General features: G+C 45.0%; 1 protein-coding gene across 3 annotated transcripts in view; it reads right to left on the bottom strand.

The window, feature by feature from the left end:
- Window positions 1–182: 182 nt before the first annotated feature.
- PIK3AP1 (phosphoinositide-3-kinase adaptor protein 1) overlaps window positions 183–18017 on the bottom strand; it is a 113480-nt gene continuing 95645 nt past the window's right edge. For all 3 annotated transcript variants that reach the window (XM_036111614.2, XM_078077309.1, XM_036111613.2), the window contains 4 exons: window positions 15638–15793; window positions 10735–10805; window positions 9270–9388; window positions 183–3646 (listed from right to left, as the gene is read on the bottom strand). In XM_036111614.2, the coding sequence (XP_035967507.2) occupies window positions 3589–3646; window positions 9270–9388; window positions 10735–10805; window positions 15638–15793 (404 nt within the window). In that variant the 3' untranslated portion in view covers window positions 183–3588. The remainder of the gene's footprint in view (window positions 3647–9269; window positions 9389–10734; window positions 10806–15637; window positions 15794–18017) is intronic.

Below are 18017 nucleotides of genomic sequence, written 5' to 3'. Positions count from 1 at the left end.
CTTGTTTCACCAGTTTCTTCATCTAGATTGATGACCCCATTCCCTGACACCAAAAGGGAGGGGAGAAAACATGCTAGTGAAAGGGTACACCCCTCCTCCAACGGCTGTCCAGCCTGTTTATGGTAGTCCTAGTAAGACTCAGTTGGTTAAAGGGCTTATGACCAGTAAATGATCCAGAAACCCACCATTTCAATCTTTTATTTTCATTCTTAATAAACATGATCTTCAAAAGTCTTGGTCTATAAATAACAACATATCTTTTGATTTCCAATGTCAGGTACTGTTAGAGCAGGTAATTGAGAGAACATGACCGCCAGTTGACCCTCGCGCCGTACGCTGGCAGTCGGAGGATCCTCACCCCCTTCCCTGTCTTTGGAATATATACTCTGCCCACTATTTCCAAAGTGGGAGCTGCTCCAAGAACATAACCTTGAGGGAGTAAGGTGTTGTTGAGACCATCTGGATGGTATATGTGACTGAACCCAGTTAAGGCCTCTCTATATGAACTTTTAAGACTCTGGTGGGCAGGTGAGGAGATCTACTTGCCTTATGGCTGCCCAAGACAAGCCTTGTATAGGGGCTAGTTTCAGATACCCTTTTCTTTGAAATTCTATTTCTTCTTTCTACTTTATGTTTGTCTTTCTAGTTATTTACTTCTGGGGTGGGGCAGTCCTTCCATTGCTACTCATCACTTTGTACATCTCTTTTCTGTTCTAGCTGGAATGTTCTAGGCAGGGAACAAACTTTCTAATTGTTCTAAGTTCTTTCTTTAGGAAGCAATCACTTAAAACAATTGGTTCTCAGACTGAAATAAATCTGTTATTAATGCTTCCTCAGCCAACCAGCTGCAAAACCAAACACTATTCTTTGAAAGAGGAGCACAGAAAATCATCCTATTTCCTGGTGCATATGGGAGAGGGATTTAAAAATCCCAACTACTGAAGTGATATAGGACAGGCTAGAACCTCCCTTTTTTAGTAACAAAGCAAGAAAAATGGAGGGGAGAGTAAGTACTTAGCTTGACTTGTAAAACTCCTCACTGAAGTAATTTTCATACTATCACTTTGCCTAATTATGGCAAAGCATTAGGGATTATTCACATCATTAAATATGTCAAGTTAAATTATTTGATTGTAACACCAACCTCTTGTTCATAGTCTCTCAGTCTTCGTGCTTTGTTGCTTATATTGTTGGGTTATCTGCTCACAGGTTTTAATATGAGATTAAGGAAGAATACTGGCCTAGGAACTAAAGGACAATGTGCCTTGTACAGTTAGAAGCAAAGGCAATGACCATGAATATGACTAACAGCTTCCCTTTCTATTGAACCAGCTCATAAAATCTCGGGGAAGGATGGTGGCAGCAGGGTTGTCTCCCAAAGCAGAGAACTTTTTTAACAGTCTCTTTGGATACCTACTTACAAATTTAGTTTCTGATCCTCACTGTATTGAAATCCAAGGTTTTGTTACATAATATATTCCTAAAAATGTGTATAAAAGTTGAGTGTGCAGAAGTTGAATAAATTTATGTTATAATGGGTAGTTCTGTTTCCAGAAAATGAAGAATTTCACTTCATTGTTGGAGACATTCTTTGATAACATGGAGCAGCTTGGATGTGCAATGAACTCCTGACCATCTCCACCCATGTCTCAAGTGTGTCACATTTGTCAGACCCAAGTGTCTAATCAGCACTTTCAATTTTATGTTTTCCACTTACTTTCACAGAAGAATAAAATGTAATCAAATATGCCAATATTGTACAAACAGTGATGTGCATTTGAAGATGCTAACACCAACAGGTGGCAGTAAGTTTTGCCATGTTATTGATCTAAATGCTTATTAATCAGAGAATGTACAAAAATCTAAATTTGGCCTCTAAGAAGGGGCTCAGAGATACTAAATATTAAAAAAAAAAGTGTAGCTTTTGTCAAAATCAAATGTGCTTAAGAGATCATGTATAAATAAGAGGAAGGACAACCATACCAACATTATAATTTCTTGTTCTCCCTCTATTCCATGTTACCCTCTTCCTCCCAAAGAAGTGACAAAGAGAGTAAAGGAACCATGCAGAATGGCTACTACGTGCCAGGCATTGCGGTAGGTGATTTGCACAAACACTCTCTTAATGGCCACGGCCAATAGTGTATTTTATGTCAGAAAAATGACCCACGACCCATAAGCTATTAATTTCAATATGAGTCCTTGTTTGCTGGACCGATGAATGAAATTGGAAAACAACACCAACCTGAATCATTAGAAAAGGACATAATAAAACTGTACTTAAATAGATCATTAATACTATGGCTTGTATCTGTGTGGGATAGAGAATACATTTCATGAAAAATCACCAGATTTCTGATATTTTTTAAAGAAATATGTCTGAATCTAACTTTACCGTATGTTTAAGTATCAAATTAAGGATCTGTGCTCTAAAGGCAGATTTCTGTGCCAGTGACTCAAAATTAATGACATTAGTGGCATATGACAATTATGACATATTAATGGCTCTCTATTCTTTGTACAGATATCCCAAGTCTAGTGGTAATAATAAGGAAATAGATAAATGTTTCTATTTTACATTCTTCCTTTCTCTTCTGACCTCTTGGCAGAGAAAGAGTCAAGGATCCTTCTCTCTCCTTATGGCCAGAACTAATAAGACCTATAAAGGCTGCAGAACAATAAATGTGGTCATTGGTATCCCAAGCTTCTGGTTCCCAACCATTTACAGATGTTCCTTGGCAACAATACTGTTTTGAAAGCATACTGAATTATAAATGCCCAAATTGAAAAAAATACTTGATAGTCCCATGCCTGGGAGATATGGAAGGACATTTCTGGAAGGTCAATAGTCAGTTAGTGACCAAATTTCTACATGTGGGCATTTCTTGAGGGAGAGCAATTGGCTATCTAGAGATTGAAAGTGTGGTGACCTGAAATTAAGAGACCCAGCCTCTAAACACATCTCTTCTTCTAACCAATTGTATACTCTGAGTTTCTGTGGAACCTCAGATTTGCCTTCCATATAAAAGGAGTTAGGACTAATCCATCTCTAAAGTCTTTTTCAGTTTGTTCTATTGTGACCAGGCCTGGCGTTTAGACACCCGCCAGAATCTATAGAAAAGTTGAAGAACCTTAAAAATCAGAACATATCTCCTTACCCGGATACTGTAAGTCTTAAATCATAACCACTTCTAGAAGTTAGTCTGGACTAGCAAATAAGTAAGGCCTAATATAAGTGCATTTCAGTAAAATCACTTGTAAAAGTACATTTCTAATCAATCTTCTCAGGCTTCTGACATGCCAAATTTGAGGTAAGTATTCCAATTAAGTCTTTATCCTTCTGGCAAACAAGGCTATGGATCAATATACTTGGTGATGGTGAATAAAATCCTCAGTTTTTCACTTCTTCATGCCTTAAGAATATCTTCTTCAAGGAAAGCCCAAACCAGCAGGGCCACAACGACATCAGCCATGAGAGGAGGTCTTAAGTCAGTAGTCCTGCCATAAAACTCAACATGAAGACATCATTAACAGGCTGAAATTGCAAGTCTCGAAGTCCGGACGTAGGCAGGTTTTAGGAGGTGGGAGTCAGCGCCCTCTGGGTGGAACAGGTGGAGGGGGGTGGAAGGTCTCCCTGGGAGGAGGCCTGAAATAAAAGATAAAGGAACAATTTTTAAATGAATTTGATTAACTAGTTCTTGGGCATCCATGGTTTGTTGGAAACTTGGTAAGCTATGCAAAGAACATGTTCCGTAATCGATGAGACCATATGGACCGCTGAGTGGCATATCTGCTGGCCGTGCCATCACGACCTTAGCTGCACATTAGCGTCACCAGTGGACCTTTAAAAAATGCCAATTCCCAGGCTCTCTCCGAGACCCATTCCTTCATAACCTCGAGAGGATAAGGCTCAAGCATCACAATTTTTTTAAGTGTCCCTCCCCAACAAGTTATGTTAACCACGTCTTTTATTTATTTATTTTTTACTTATTTATTTTTTAAGATTTTATTTATTTACTTGACAGAGATAGAGAGAGCACAAGTAGGCAGAGCAGTAGGCACAGGAAGAAGGAGAAGCAGGCTTTCCACCGAGCAGGGAGCCCAATGTGGGGCTCGATCCCAGGACCCTGGGGTCATGACCTGAGCCGAAGGCAGATGTTTAACCAACTGAGCCACCAAGGCACCCCTGCCTTTTATTTTCTGATGCTTTGATACCTGGAGGCTTGCTAATCCTGGAGGGACTGTCCCTCCCATGGCAAACTAATTCTTATAGATAGCAACTCGCTGCTGAGCACACCTTTCATATGCAAACTAACCAGTCCCAGCCTATACCCCAGCCACTTCCTTTATGGGCTCCCGCATTTGGGCCACTATCCATCTGCCCTAATCACACATGGGCCAGGAGTGCCGGGCGCCAGACAACTAGGGACCTTTGCCCCAGAGCCCACTGAAAGTACTCAAACTAGCCAATCCTAAATCTGCTTACTCTACCTTCCTTGTACCCTCCTGCAGAAACCACAATAAAAGCTCTGGCCCTGTTCCCCAACTCCACAGCCTTTCTCCTGACTAAACCTGGTACTTCCCCAGCGGGCCCCCATGGCATAATATGCCCCCCCCTCTTGGGATCTATGGGTACAACAAACTATCTTCTCAAGAACAGTTGTCTCCTGATCTGTTTATCTTACCATACCTAAATAATAATAAAGCCTTGGGCTCAGTTGGTTAAGCATCTACCTTTGGCTCAGATCATGATCCCAGGACTCTGGGACTGATTCCTGCATCTGGTTCCCTGCTCAGCAGGGAGTCTGCTTCTCCCTCTACCCCTCCCCACTGCTCATGATCTCGATCTCTCTCTCTCAGATAAATAAAATCTTTAAAATAATAATAATAATAAAGCCTATATTTTAAAACACCAGTGATTCAAATATGCAGCCAGGCAGGAGACATACTGTAGGAGGGGGTCCCTTGAGAGAAGAATTAAGAATTTCTAAAGTCTGCTTCTCACAACTGCTTCCTCATGGGACCACTAAGTGTGTTATCCCAACTCCACATTTACTTTTCTAGAAGCCCCCCTCCATGTTATTCTGGATGGCTTTTAAACAGTCCTAAATGCCATTCCAGATAGACCTGGGTGAGTCTCTTTACAGAGAGGTTCAACAATTGTGGCTGGTGTTTCCACATGTGTGCCGTAAAACCAATATTTGCTTCTCTTGGAAGCAAGTCAATAAGTCAAGAAAGAGAGCTTTGTCGGGTGCTGTAATTGAACTGTGCTATCCTGGAGTTGCATAGTTGAGGACTGAATGAATCAATGATTAAATATTTACTAAGTGTCTCTTGAATGCAAGTTTTACGTAGGTCAAGGAAATGACAAAAGAGTTGGCTGTCTCAGGAACAAGGCAGGGAAGCAGGAATAGAAAAGAACTGCCACAAACATCCTCAGGAGGCCCTGCTGTGGCCTCTGGAAGTAGGTGGTTTTGTGTAGTTGCCTCTTTATCCAGAAAAAACAAATGGACCGTCTCCTTCTGCATTCCCAACCTGCCCTATGAACCAGGGCTTACAGGAGAAGGCTGAAGGAAAGTCAGGTAATACCACTCATCACCTCAGTAAGCTTAGGCTTCTTGGCTTCCTGGATTGCTTGTTTGCTTGCTTGCTTCTTTCCTTCCTTCTTACCTTCCCTCCCTCCCTCTCAAAAAACATTTATCTACTATGTGTCTACTCCTGAGCATGGGATATAGCAGCAAGTTCAATGGACATGGATCCTGCCCTCACAGTGCTAAGAAAGTAATGGATAAAACAGACAATAGGAACAATCAGTAAACTGCACTATTTTGATAGAGGAAGTTCAGAACCTATGGGAACATATAGCAAAGGCAACTATGCACACAGCTGAAGGACAAGTTCCAATTTCTCTGAACATATTTCTCATCAGCCCAACAGAAGTACCTACAGATATGTACATCAGAGTGTTGTGTGAGGCTTGGAGATGACAACTGAAAGTAGGTAGCACAGTTGAGCCTTAGAGTAGGCACTCAAGAAGTAAAGCTAATAATTTTATTATTATGAATAAAGATCTGTTCTTAGTCTTTTTCCCATGGATGCTCCGTGAGCCTTACAATTTATCGTCCACCATAAAGACAGTCATGATGCCCTGCTGGCCCCTTTTCCTCTCTCTCTGCTGTCCCATTCTGCAGCTGGGGTAGGCCTACAAGCAAATTATTTCTGTATTTTATTCTGATGAACAATCCCAACCTAGGATTGGAAGTCCTATCTCAGGGAAATGGATTTGTGATTCTAGACATACCAGAACCATGGAAGTAAAGCGTATTAAATCAGAATCAAGGGCTGGTCTGTGGGGAGACAGCCTCTGCAGGACACTAGGGAGCTGAAGTTGGAAACACAAGTGCCTAGAGGTACCTAAGAACTGGCTGTTTTCTCCTCCCTGTTGAGAGTAAGGTCTTGCGGCTGACGAGTTTGGTTCAAGAACCCAGCAATCTTGATGTTGGTTAATGTTCTTTCAAAGCAGGACCGTTATTTAGCTGGTATGCTTTTGTATGATCATAACATTGTTGAAAATATTTTTAAACTTCCCTATTAGTAAATAGCTTCTGTCCCAAGTACCCTCACTCCCTGACCACTCCAGCCCCTCCTAGGGACTCCACAGACCTCTTCACAAGTCTGCACCTAAAGTATTAACCTCTGGCACTGCAGGAGGCCTCCAGAAGAGTGTTCTGATTACACAGGACCTTGGCTTTGCCTTAAAGGGGAGTGCACAAATTGTTAATGACTGACAAATCACTAGTGAATGGCAAAATATGCTTAAAAAGCAAAGTAGCAATGGCTCAGTAAGATTTGGGGTTTTGTTTGTCTGGTTTTGGTTTTTTTGGTCAACTGGCAGGACCTCACCTGTGAAGAGTATGATATTGTTAGCTGCCCACTCTCTAAGGACTAATGCCCTGCAAGGGACATGCTGTTCAGAGGTATAATGCATCTGTTCCTGTTCTTGTCACCATCTGCCTTCCCTGACTTTGAAATACATTAAGAACTCAAAGGTGGGAGTGTGAAGCCTCTTTCCACTAATCTATGACCCACCTGCCCTGTGGCAGACGACCTGATGGCTAACTCTGCAAGAGATGGGGAGTCTGACACAAACAGTACCAATCTCTCATCCATCCAGTAATTCACTTACACGATAAATATTTATTAAGTTCCTACTGTGCTAAGCACTGGGGCTGGGGACAGTAGGAAAAATGTTTTAGTCAAAAACAGTTTCTATTCTTTCAAGGCTCACCATCCACTTGAGTAAACAGATACATAAACAAGGGCCATAACGTGGAATGAATTATAATAGAGGTATTTGGAGAACCATAAGAAGGCCCATTCTGCATAGGAATATTAGGGAAGGCTTCAGAGAGGAGGTAATGACTAGACTGAATCCTAAAGGATGCGCAAGAATTTTCTAAGCCGAGGTTGGAAAGGAGTAGGGAGACAGCATTCCAGGCAAAGACACAGTTCTAAATGGCACAGCTCACTGGGAATGCAGGGGTGGAGCATCAGTGAATACAGGAGAAGGTGGGACTTGAGGCTAGACAGTTTTTAATGCTAAAAACTACAGCATTAAATGTGAAGGCTTTTATGCCAGGAAGTGACATCATCAGCAATTTCTGATCTAGAAAGCGCACTCTGGCAGTAACGTGGAGGAGGGAGGTAAGTGTGGGTCTACGAGGATGAACGTCGGCACAGGCAGATGGAGAGGGGGTGGATCTGAGAGCTGAAAGGGCAGCAGAACGGACAGAGCCTGGAGACACGCTCTGTGGGAGCTGCCAGGGAGGCAGGGTTGGAGGATGACTCCTGGGTTTGGTGCTTAGGGAAGTGAGAGAACCGTGCCATTATCGCAGGCTGGGAACTCACCAGAAGAAGACAGTTTGAGGCAGAGAATGGCAGGTGGGATTAATTCAGTTTTGCACGGGCTGTGTTTGAGATATCTGTGGGGCATCTGGGTCGAGGTTGCCAGCAGAGAGTAGGAAACAGAGGGCTGAGGTAGACGTGGAAGCCTGGAGTCCTCACTGGCAGCTCAAGTTCTGGGGACAGCATGTGGAGTGAGCAGAGAAGGGACCAGGACTGGGAGAGGGCGACAAGCACTGCACCCCCAGTGCTGTTTGAGAGCAGAGGCACTCAGGAGACATGGCCAAAGAACAGTTACTGATTCCCAGATCTGGAAGGGGAGAGGAGACCCCCAAGGTGAGCCTCCCCTCCTGTCTGTCAGCGGGTCAAGCATGGAAGCCATTTATTGGCTTTATTATTTTTTCAAACATCTCCTCATCTTATTATGCGAATTGCATACATACTTACAAAACAATTGCGTATTTGCTAATCTTTCTTCACACCAAAAAGGAACCCAAATGCCAAGCTCTATCAATTACAGATTTTTTTGCAAACACTATTTCTTTAGTAAAAGTGTTTTCCTCTTTTTTGCTCCCATTTTTATCACAACATGCTTCCAGACTCCCCCAAAAGTTTATCAGCCATCTCTGTTTACATATTTACATGTATCCCAATTTCTATCCTTTAATTTCTGGAACCTGTTTACCTGGTTGTTCTCTTTTCCTCTCCCATTAACAAAATCCCACAGAGTCTTGCAGCTATAGTTTCAAACTAACCACTATTTTCATCTTGGTGCAATTAGTTAACTGCCTCCAAACTCTACAATCTTTAGGAATAAGAGGTCTTAGGTCTTGGATCTCCTCCTATTGACACCCTGACCTTCTTGAACAGGTGTCACAAAATGACTAAGACACTAGAGCCTCCAGTCAGGCACACCCGGGTTTGCCACACAGAACAAGTCTTAATCTAGTCCAAGACCCAGTGTGCTTTTCTTCTGGTTTTCTGGAAAGAGAAGCTGATTGTGCGCTAGGTGTCTGTCCACTTCTCCCTTTATTTTCATCTCCAATTCCTTCTTACCTCCTGGTCCCCAAAAAGCACTGTCCCCACAATACAGCCAAGGGAATTAGTTATTAGGGAGCTGAATTCTAAGCAAACATACAAATATCTCAAAAAGTTGATGTTTACCAAAGTACTTCTTTGAGGAAATATTGCACTTGCTATTTAAAGAATCAAATTAATGAAAAGTCCATACTGAAATGCATTAAAAGTAGGTATTTTAGTTAGCTCTGCACTCATTCTTAGGTCATCTTAGATGTCCCCAAATCTTACTCTCCCCCGACTGGAATTCACAGAGTGAGGAAAACATTTCTTATCAGCATCAATGTTACCTCTGTGAGGCAGCTCTTGGAGGTACCCTGGGGGGCCTCTCAAGGGGCACAGTGGGGGTTCCTTCCACTTGTGGGGGGCCTGGGCTACGACTTCTGGTAACCTCAGGGACTTCATTATCCTGCAGCAAAAAAGATGAGAAAGAAAAGGGGAAGTTACATTAAACAACAAGCATAACTGGACACCATTATCCCAAAGCCTCTCAGTCCCCCTCAGGCTTTGGCTAAGGTTATTCACAAATTGAGAATAAACCCAGCGACACCAGGTCCGCTTTCCACTGACGCCTACAGTCACTGAGGAGACAATGAAGCCCAAATTATCATTAATGGTCCTTGTTACTCAGAGTGCCCTCTGTGGGCCATCAAATCAGCATCACCTGAGAGCTTGTGAGAAATGCTGGCTCTCAAGCTCCTCCTCAGACCTGTTTGATCAGAACCCGCATATTAACAAGATCCTAGGTAATTCTTATGCACATTAAAGGGTGGGAAGCCTGCTCGGTATAACCAGATAGAGCTGGAGAAATTTTATTTTTAAACCAAAGTCCCTTTTTGGGACAGCAGAACCGTGAGTGGTTCTCCGTCGTGGGGTAATTAGTAGAAGCTGCTCACTGGAGGGGTGGCCCACCCACCCCGAGGACCCGATCTCAGGGAGTCTCCTGGGTTGGCAGTGACCCCTCCTGCTCGTCCCAGCAACTGGTCACTGGATCAGAATAGACACCCTGACCCAAATTGGGCTTCAGCCTATGGCAGCAGCTCCCCCTCTCCTCAGAGGCCTTGTGGCTCTCGGGGGCCTCTTTGCCACCATACACGTGGAGGAGCGGAAAAGGCCAGCGTATAGAGAGAGAAGAAAGCAGATATGCCCAGGGAAGAAGAGACGAAAGAGCATGTCGCCCTGGGGATACACGGAGCAGGGGCCTTGGCTCTGCCATTTCTCACTGCTCCTGATCCAGGCCCCAAAATGTGATCTCAACCCCCAGATTCCCTGATAGTCATCCCGCTCCTTCTCACAGATGCCCTTTTGGCTTAACCAGTCAGAGCGAATTTCTATTTCTCCCTCCCTCCCTCCCTCCTTTTTCCCTTCCCTCCTTTCCTTCCTTCCTTCCTCCCTCCCTCCCTTTTTATTGAGGTAAAATTCACATAACATAAAATTAACCATTTTAAAGTGAACAATTCAGTGGCATTTAGTACTTTCACAATATTGTACAACCACCACCTCTATCTAGTCCCAAAACATTTCATCATCCCAAAAGGAAACACAGTACTCCCCGTTTCCCCCTCCCCCCAGCCTCTGGGAACCACCAAATCGGTATTCTGTCTCTCTGATGCTACCTATTCTGGATAGTTCACATAAATGGAATCCTATATTATGTCACCTTTCTTGTCTGGCTTCTTTCACCTGGATTTCTATATCCTGCAGTGGAATGACCCCTCGGACAAGAAAAACAGGGGTGGGGTCCCCAGCCCTCACCTCATTGTCCCCCTCCATCCCGCTGCTCACACTGAGGAGGCTCCGGGTGCTGGATCGGTTACTCGTACTGCCTGAAGGGTACAAACAAAATTAGCTGGACTGTGGATTCTCTCAGGCTAAAATAAAATGCAGGACTCTAGCACTTACTTATTTTTACTGATAGAAACAAAACATAAGCTGTGAATATGGGATATTCAAAATGCTGCCATCTTATACCATTTTATTAGTGTTTGGTTTTTCTTTCAGCATAAAATGAAATGGTTCACCTTTTTATTACTTTTTTTTTTTTTTTTGCTTTATAGCCACCGTTTACTGAGGGCTTACCACACATTACATGCTTTAAAAACATGACAGCACTTAATCCCTATGAAAATCCTATCTGATATTAGTGCTCTGGTTTGACAGACAAGGAAGCAGAGATGCTCTATTTCTTACTCATTCAGTGGTATTTCTAAAATCTGCAAACATCTTGTTGAAGTTTTTTACTTATTTAGAAATTATAGCAAGCATGTAATCTCACACACACACACACACGCACACACACACACATATATATATACCTTCCAATAAGGGGCCAGTTTTGTTGTTTTTTTTTTTTAAGATTTTATTTATTTATTCGACAGAGAGAGAGACAGTGAGAGAGGGAACACTGGGAGTGGGAGAGGGAGAAGCAGGCTTCCTGATGAGCAGGGAGCCCGATGCGGGACTCGATCCCAGGACCCTGGGATCATGACCCGAGCCGAAGGCAGACGCTTAACCGGCTGAGCCACCCAGGCGCCCCAATAAGGGGCCAGTTTGATACAGACAAAATACAAAACACAAACTCCAAAGCGTAATTTATGCTCACAGTAGGAACTATGATTGTGTGAGTTTAGGTGCTCAAGGCATTTGAATTGGGAATGTATCACCTACCTATCTTACTAGAACAGCACTATCCAATAGAACTTTCTGGAAATGTTCTATTGTGTACTATCCAATACGGTAGCTAGTGCATACCAGGAACTAAGGAACTAAATTTAGATTTTATTCAGTTTTAATTAACTTCATTTTAAATAGCCACACGTGGCTAGCGGCTACCATACTGGACAGCACAGAATTAGAACGAGCTCAAATATGTGATGATCCAGGAGCAAAAAAAAGAACAGTCGGTCAACTAAGGCCAAAAAAACTGACTTTAATTTACCACTGTCGCCACTAGCAGTATTGCCAGATCTTAGGTTTACTGAATTTCCTCTTAAAACAGCTTCTCATCATATTAGTTTATAAGTAGTCTTAATTTCAACTTTATTATGCTACCAACTTTGACCTAATTAATTCAGAGCTGAAATAGAGCAATTTAAGATTATAATTTTGGATTATTTCTTGGGGATAGATTTTTACATTTAAAATAATATATCAAAATACTTAATAAGCCAGGGGATTCAGAGTGTTTTTTAAGGAGCACATGACCCTTTTCCTTTGTATTCAGTTACCCATACATAACAATGTCCACTTGGCCAGAATGTCCCCATCCCACCCCTACCCACAAGGCAAAAACCTCAGGCTCCAATGCTCAGGACAAATGCTATGGAAACCTTTCCAGACTCCCCCAGAGGAAGTAACCCGTCCAGCCCATGGGCTCCCAGTCCTGTAGAGCCAAGTCTCTGTCATTCACCATTCTTCATCCCACCCCCTCGCTGAACCAGCCTCCTTCCGAAGGTTATCCGCTGGGAGAGAGCAAAAAGCTGTCCAGGCACTCGCTCCAGGGCCCTAGAAACTCACACTCACCAGCTCCCATTGTGCCTTCCCTGGGCGTTCCTAGATCTTTAACCCCCAGAGTTTGGCTTTGAGCCTTGGCTCCCTGGTTCATCTGCCCTGACCCTCTCCCTCCCCAGGCTGACTTGCTTACGCCCATCCCCTGGTAGGAGCCTCTGGCCCCCATCACCTTCCCTCTCACCAGGGGCAGGAGGCCAGTGCCCACCTCTTCCAGGCCTCTGTCACCAGGAAGGAAGATCAGACAAGCATCTAACTCATGCTAGTTTTATATTTTCTCTACTCCATTACAAGCCCCCTGAAGACAGGCTCCATTTCTTTTTCATCTTTGTATCTCCAGTGTACAGTCTTGCTCAGAACACACAGAGCAATCTTCAAATATTTGGTGGATAAATGAATGAGGGGGAAAAAAGTGACCAAATATAATATGACCCTTAAGAAACATGGACCCGACAATCTACGAAAAGGTTAAAAGTCTTTCTGTAATAAAACGTGTGTTCCGTTAAACACAACATTAATATTCTTAACTAAAATCTTAGTTAGACCAGATTTAACCTGCATCTGTTTTTCTGTGGTTCCCAAGAGATGACAGCTGTGCCATAATACAAATAGTGCCATCTTCAGGGTGTGACCCTGGCGGGTAAAGGGCAGTTGGTAGATCAGGGCTGGGCCAGCTCCACTCTGTCTCCCTGCCCTGGGGACTATACCTATTTGGAAGGCAGTATGTGCCGATGGTTAAGTGCACAGCAAGATCTGGATGTGAATCTGCCTACTTGGCCTGTGACCCAGGGCCCAACCTCTCAATGTCCGTTTCCTGATCTAGAACTCCCAGCATTGTTGCACGGAATGGGTTAGGTCACATGGACACATGCTTGGCACGGGGCCTGCAAGACGAAGCATCTGATTGATGGCAGCAGCTACCATCACTTCATCAACCCCAAGATCCATCAGTGACCCCCAGACCTTCACCTCCCAGGACCCATGGCTCTGAATAGTCCCTTCCATCCCTCCTTCCAGGCATAGCTATGTGGCTTGCTCTTCAATATGACAACAGTGAGTGTGATGCAAGGTAAAGCATGATAAGCACTTGCACATTGGGGTCTATCCTCCTGGAATGTTCCCTTTCTGGATTTTGTTACCATATAAGAAGTTCAGGCTACTGACTTAGAGGCCATATGCAGAGAGGCCCGAAGGATGACAGACCATCTAGGATGGTCCCGCCCATGCTGAGCTTACAGCTGAGGACATGCGCAGGAGTGACCCCAACTGACCCACATGGTGCGGAGATGAACCATCTCCACTGAGTCTTGCCCAAGTGCAGAATCAGGTATAAATAAATGGTTGTTTCAAGCCACTGTGTTTTGGGGTGGTTTGTTACACAGCAATAGAAAACCGAAACTGTATAGCAGAGACTGGATGCAGGCAACAGCCACAGAGTAGAGTAAAATCCACTGGTCTGACACTTAATAACATTTTCTGACCAGATGAGCTAGCTGTCCCTGGGCAATAAACCATTGCACAAAGTAAGAAGCATAGTTTATGCTTTTCATTCTCTTTTCACCTCAAAGTAAAACATACACATAAAATCACTTAAATTAATCTGAACCTGAAATGAGTACTTCCCATTTGTCTTGTTAAATTTCCCCTCCTCCCTGCCCCGGAATGCCCTGCCCTCACCCTGAGATCTATACCACATCTCTCCTCCACCACACATCTGAGAGACGGGCCACCTGCCTTGTGCTTTCTCAGCCACTGGGGATCACTGGGAAAAGCTCTCCCATTTCTGAACTTGCCAGAATTCTCTAAATTGCCTCAAGAGGGTTTTGGATACACATTACCACCCCCATTATGGAAGGAGAAGTTCTCTCCTCTGCCCACATCCCCTGTGGTGACGTGATAGGCTCTGGGTCTGTTTCAACCAGTAATAGCGAGTGGCAGGAACATGAATCTGAGAGAAGATCTGGGCCTGCTCCCACCTTGGCTTCACTGGCTGTGTGACCTTGCACAAAACTCTTTCCTGCTCTGGATTATAAATACCCAATCTATAAAGTAAGAAGGGAGACTAGTGCCGGGGTTCTTGACCTAAGTCCACAGACAGGCAACCCTATGTGTATATGTATGTACACAAGCCCACGCATTTCTCTGGGAAGCACATCCAGAGCATAGATCAGATTCTCAAATGGTCTGTGATGCAGAAAAGATTAAGAACCCCTGGGTTTAGATGACTTTCCTGTCCTCATATCCATTTGGAGGTTCTCTGCCTGACATTTAAGGAGCCACGAGTCCTGAAATTCAGTCCTGAGTCTCCTACTTTTTCATTGCTCTCCTCGCTGTTTTGATAACACTAAACTGTATGAAAGAAGGGAAACTAGATCTATTCTGCTGGTGAAGCAGGTGCGTCTGAGGTCCACTAGCCCCGCCCTGGATACAGAAACAAAGCCCCCACCTCCTGCGTGTCCATCAGCAGATGTTGTCTATTGCAGTCAGACTCCATCAAGCTTTCAACCAAAATGTCTCCCCCATTTCCTAACTGGATCCTCAACTCGTCCATAAAGTTGGAATTCTCAAATGTAAGTCCATTGTTCTCTAATGTTTCTGACTTTGGCCTTTTCCTTCCCCTTACCACAGCTGAAGAAGCGGAAAGGATAGTGGTTGAGAATCTGGGCCCTGGATCCAGGCTGCCCGAGTTCAAATCCTGACACCACCACTTATTAGCTGTTTAACCCAGGGCAAGGCACTAAGACTCCAGTTTCCTCCTCAGTAAATACAGGTGATGGCGCCTATCCCATAGAGTTATCGTGAGAATTAAATCAGAGAATCTATAGAACAGGCTTAGCATATAGTAAATGCTCAATAAATGTTAACTAGTGTTATTACTAGGCTTTTCTAGTTATAAAAGGAACGGTGTCATAAATTATTACACAACCTGGCTTCAGGGGATATTGATATAAAGGATCTTTGGCCCTCTGAAAAAAGATAAACTGCACAGGCTAAATGTCCCCCATCTCTTACACCCCCACTTAGATCCCAGTTGGACCTGCTGGGTTTGTGAGCCCCCCAAATCTGCTGGGCTTACAGCAGAGACTGGTCCCAAAGCCCAGGGGCACCAGCGGGAATGCAGACATGAAGGCAAGCCCCCCGCGCTGCTCACTTGCTGTGCTGGAGGTACTATCTGTCTTCCAGTCTCCTCGCCTGAGCTCCGTCCTTGGGGGGAACACGCTTTTCCTGGGGCCGCTCTCATAGACTCCAAACTCCACTTTCCCGGGCAGGTGCTGTGAGTGCCGAATCGGGACGGTGATCTCCAAGTCTAGAATTAGAAGAAACAGAGATAAGCTTCAAGGCACCTGACTGCGACCCGCCAAACTGCTCGGCTCCCTCTCCACCTGCCTGCCAGGCCTGAACCTGGAGGGTGTCTGGCACGGAAGGGCAGGGAGGGACAGGGCGTGGGAAGGGGGAGGGAGCCCTGCCCAATTCAACACTGAAACTCCACAGACTCCTGTGTGGCCAGCGCTGTGTGCAGAGGAGAGGTCAGAGGCACGTGAGAAAGGCCAACAAATGCTTCCACATCAGGCAGAGAGCCCACGATCAGGGAAAGGTCTGGGGCCTGCAGCTCTGCCACCCCCCAGCTGTGCAACATGGATGACTTCCCTACCGGAGGGGGACTCGTGAGAGCTGTTGATCCTAATAACTGGTTATCTTGTGCACCAAGCAGAGTTCTGGGAGCTTCCCAACCCCCAGGAAATAAATACTATTATCATCATTCCCAACAGAAACTAGTTGCAGAGAAGTGAAGGAACACATGGCTGGTAAGTGGGACAGCTGGGATTTGAACCCAGGCTCCAGAGTCCAGGTTCCTAACCACTACTCATACGGCCTCTGAATCCCTTAACAAATGATGGGTGCTTGGTGCGTGGTCTGCAACGACAGCAACGGCCCAGAGAGCTGATGAAAGGAGGTCCATCAGCCTCATAAAAGATTTCGAGACTTGCAAGGCTGACCAGTGGCTTTGGAGCTGAGAGATTATTCCTTCGCTCTGCACAGCATTAAACTGGTCTCTTGACTGCCTTAGCCCTGCCTAGGAGTTGGTCTTTAGTCCTCCCTAGATTTCCACTCCCTGGGTTCTAGACTGAGCAGAACAAAATATCTGTGGAGGCCCATACCCCACTTCTTCCCCCGGGAAAGTGTGAACACCAGGTGAGCTCGTGTGACAGGGCTCCCGTGATGCCCTGAACGTTCCCAAGCCCGGGGGCAGGGCCCCTGGGAGAGAGAGGTGGGAGCTCCGTGTACTTTTGGGCGGTGTGCTCTTATCTTCATGGTACCACTTCCTCCGGTGCCTCGCCCCTGCTGCGGGATGGGGATGGCCAGGGCTTCGGGGAGTCCAGGGGCAGAGGTGGCTCCGCGTGCCAAAGCCGGAGTCTGCCCAAGAACGGCGAATGGGGAGACTACAACAGTAGGAAAGAGGAAGTTCGAGGACGGGGCAGACGGAGCCTGTGGGAAACACTCCATACAGAGGATGTTACAAAGCTGGACTGTGGTTTACGTGGACCTCACACGTGCCTCACCCTAGAGACGGGTTCCAAGCGCAGTGTTTGGTCCTAGTATTAAACCAGCTTTCTAGGTCTCTGTGTGACACAGATCTTTCTCACATGCTCAGGCTCGCCTCGTTACGACGGAGCAGGGCAGCAGCCACCAGCGCCTGGAACCACCTGCACGTGGGTGTGGGCCCAGAGTGGCTCGGGGCCCAAACAGGCGTCATCCTTTTATTTTTTTTCCTCAGCTTTGACCTAGTATTTTTTTTAAACAACACTCTCTTAAAGGGAGGTTCCGATCTGCTTTAATGCATTTCAATGTGGCAATTTTTTACCCTCAACCGGTTCTATGAGAAAGGAAAGTAAAATACACAGGAAAAAAAAATTGGGAGTCAAAAGTTCAAAAAATCAGGGGCGCCTGGGTGGCTCAGTCGTAAAGCGTCTGCCTTCGGCTCAGGTCATAATTCCAGGGTCCTGGGATCGAGCCCCGCGTCGGGATCCCTGCTCCTTGGGAAGCCTGCTTTTCCCTCTCCCACTCCCCCTGTTTGTGTTCCCTCTCTCACTGTGTCTCTCTCTGTCAAATAAATAAATAAAAAATCTTAAAAAAAAAAAAAAAGTTCAAAAAATCAAGTAGAGCCAGTCTAAATGTCCACCAAATCCTGATATTCTTGGAAGAAAGAAACAATGCCAGGAATAGTAATCAGCATTATATCTCACGGTACTTTTCCCGGAGCGTGTCTCCATGGGTCATTATACCTCCTCTGAACTTCACTTCTTCCCTGTGAAGTTGGTAAGTCAGGTACAACCATGGGGGAAGAAACTGAGGCACAGTGTGATTAAAGGGATTGTCCTGGATCATAAAGTGATGCAGTGACTGGAGTGGAGGGATGGGAGCCCAGGCTTCCTGGCACCCGGCCTGCTCTTCCTGGTCCTGCCCCAGATGAGCCCCAGACATACCCAGAACACAAATACGGACTGTCTTCTTTGGGGGTGTTCAACAAG

Source organism: Halichoerus grypus, chromosome 7 (genome assembly GCF_964656455.1).
Source record: "Halichoerus grypus chromosome 7, mHalGry1.hap1.1, whole genome shotgun sequence".
Taxonomy (NCBI): Eukaryota; Metazoa; Chordata; class Mammalia; order Carnivora; family Phocidae; genus Halichoerus; species Halichoerus grypus.
Note: the sequence above shows the minus strand (reverse complement) of the source record. Positions and strands in the feature narration are given on the sequence as shown.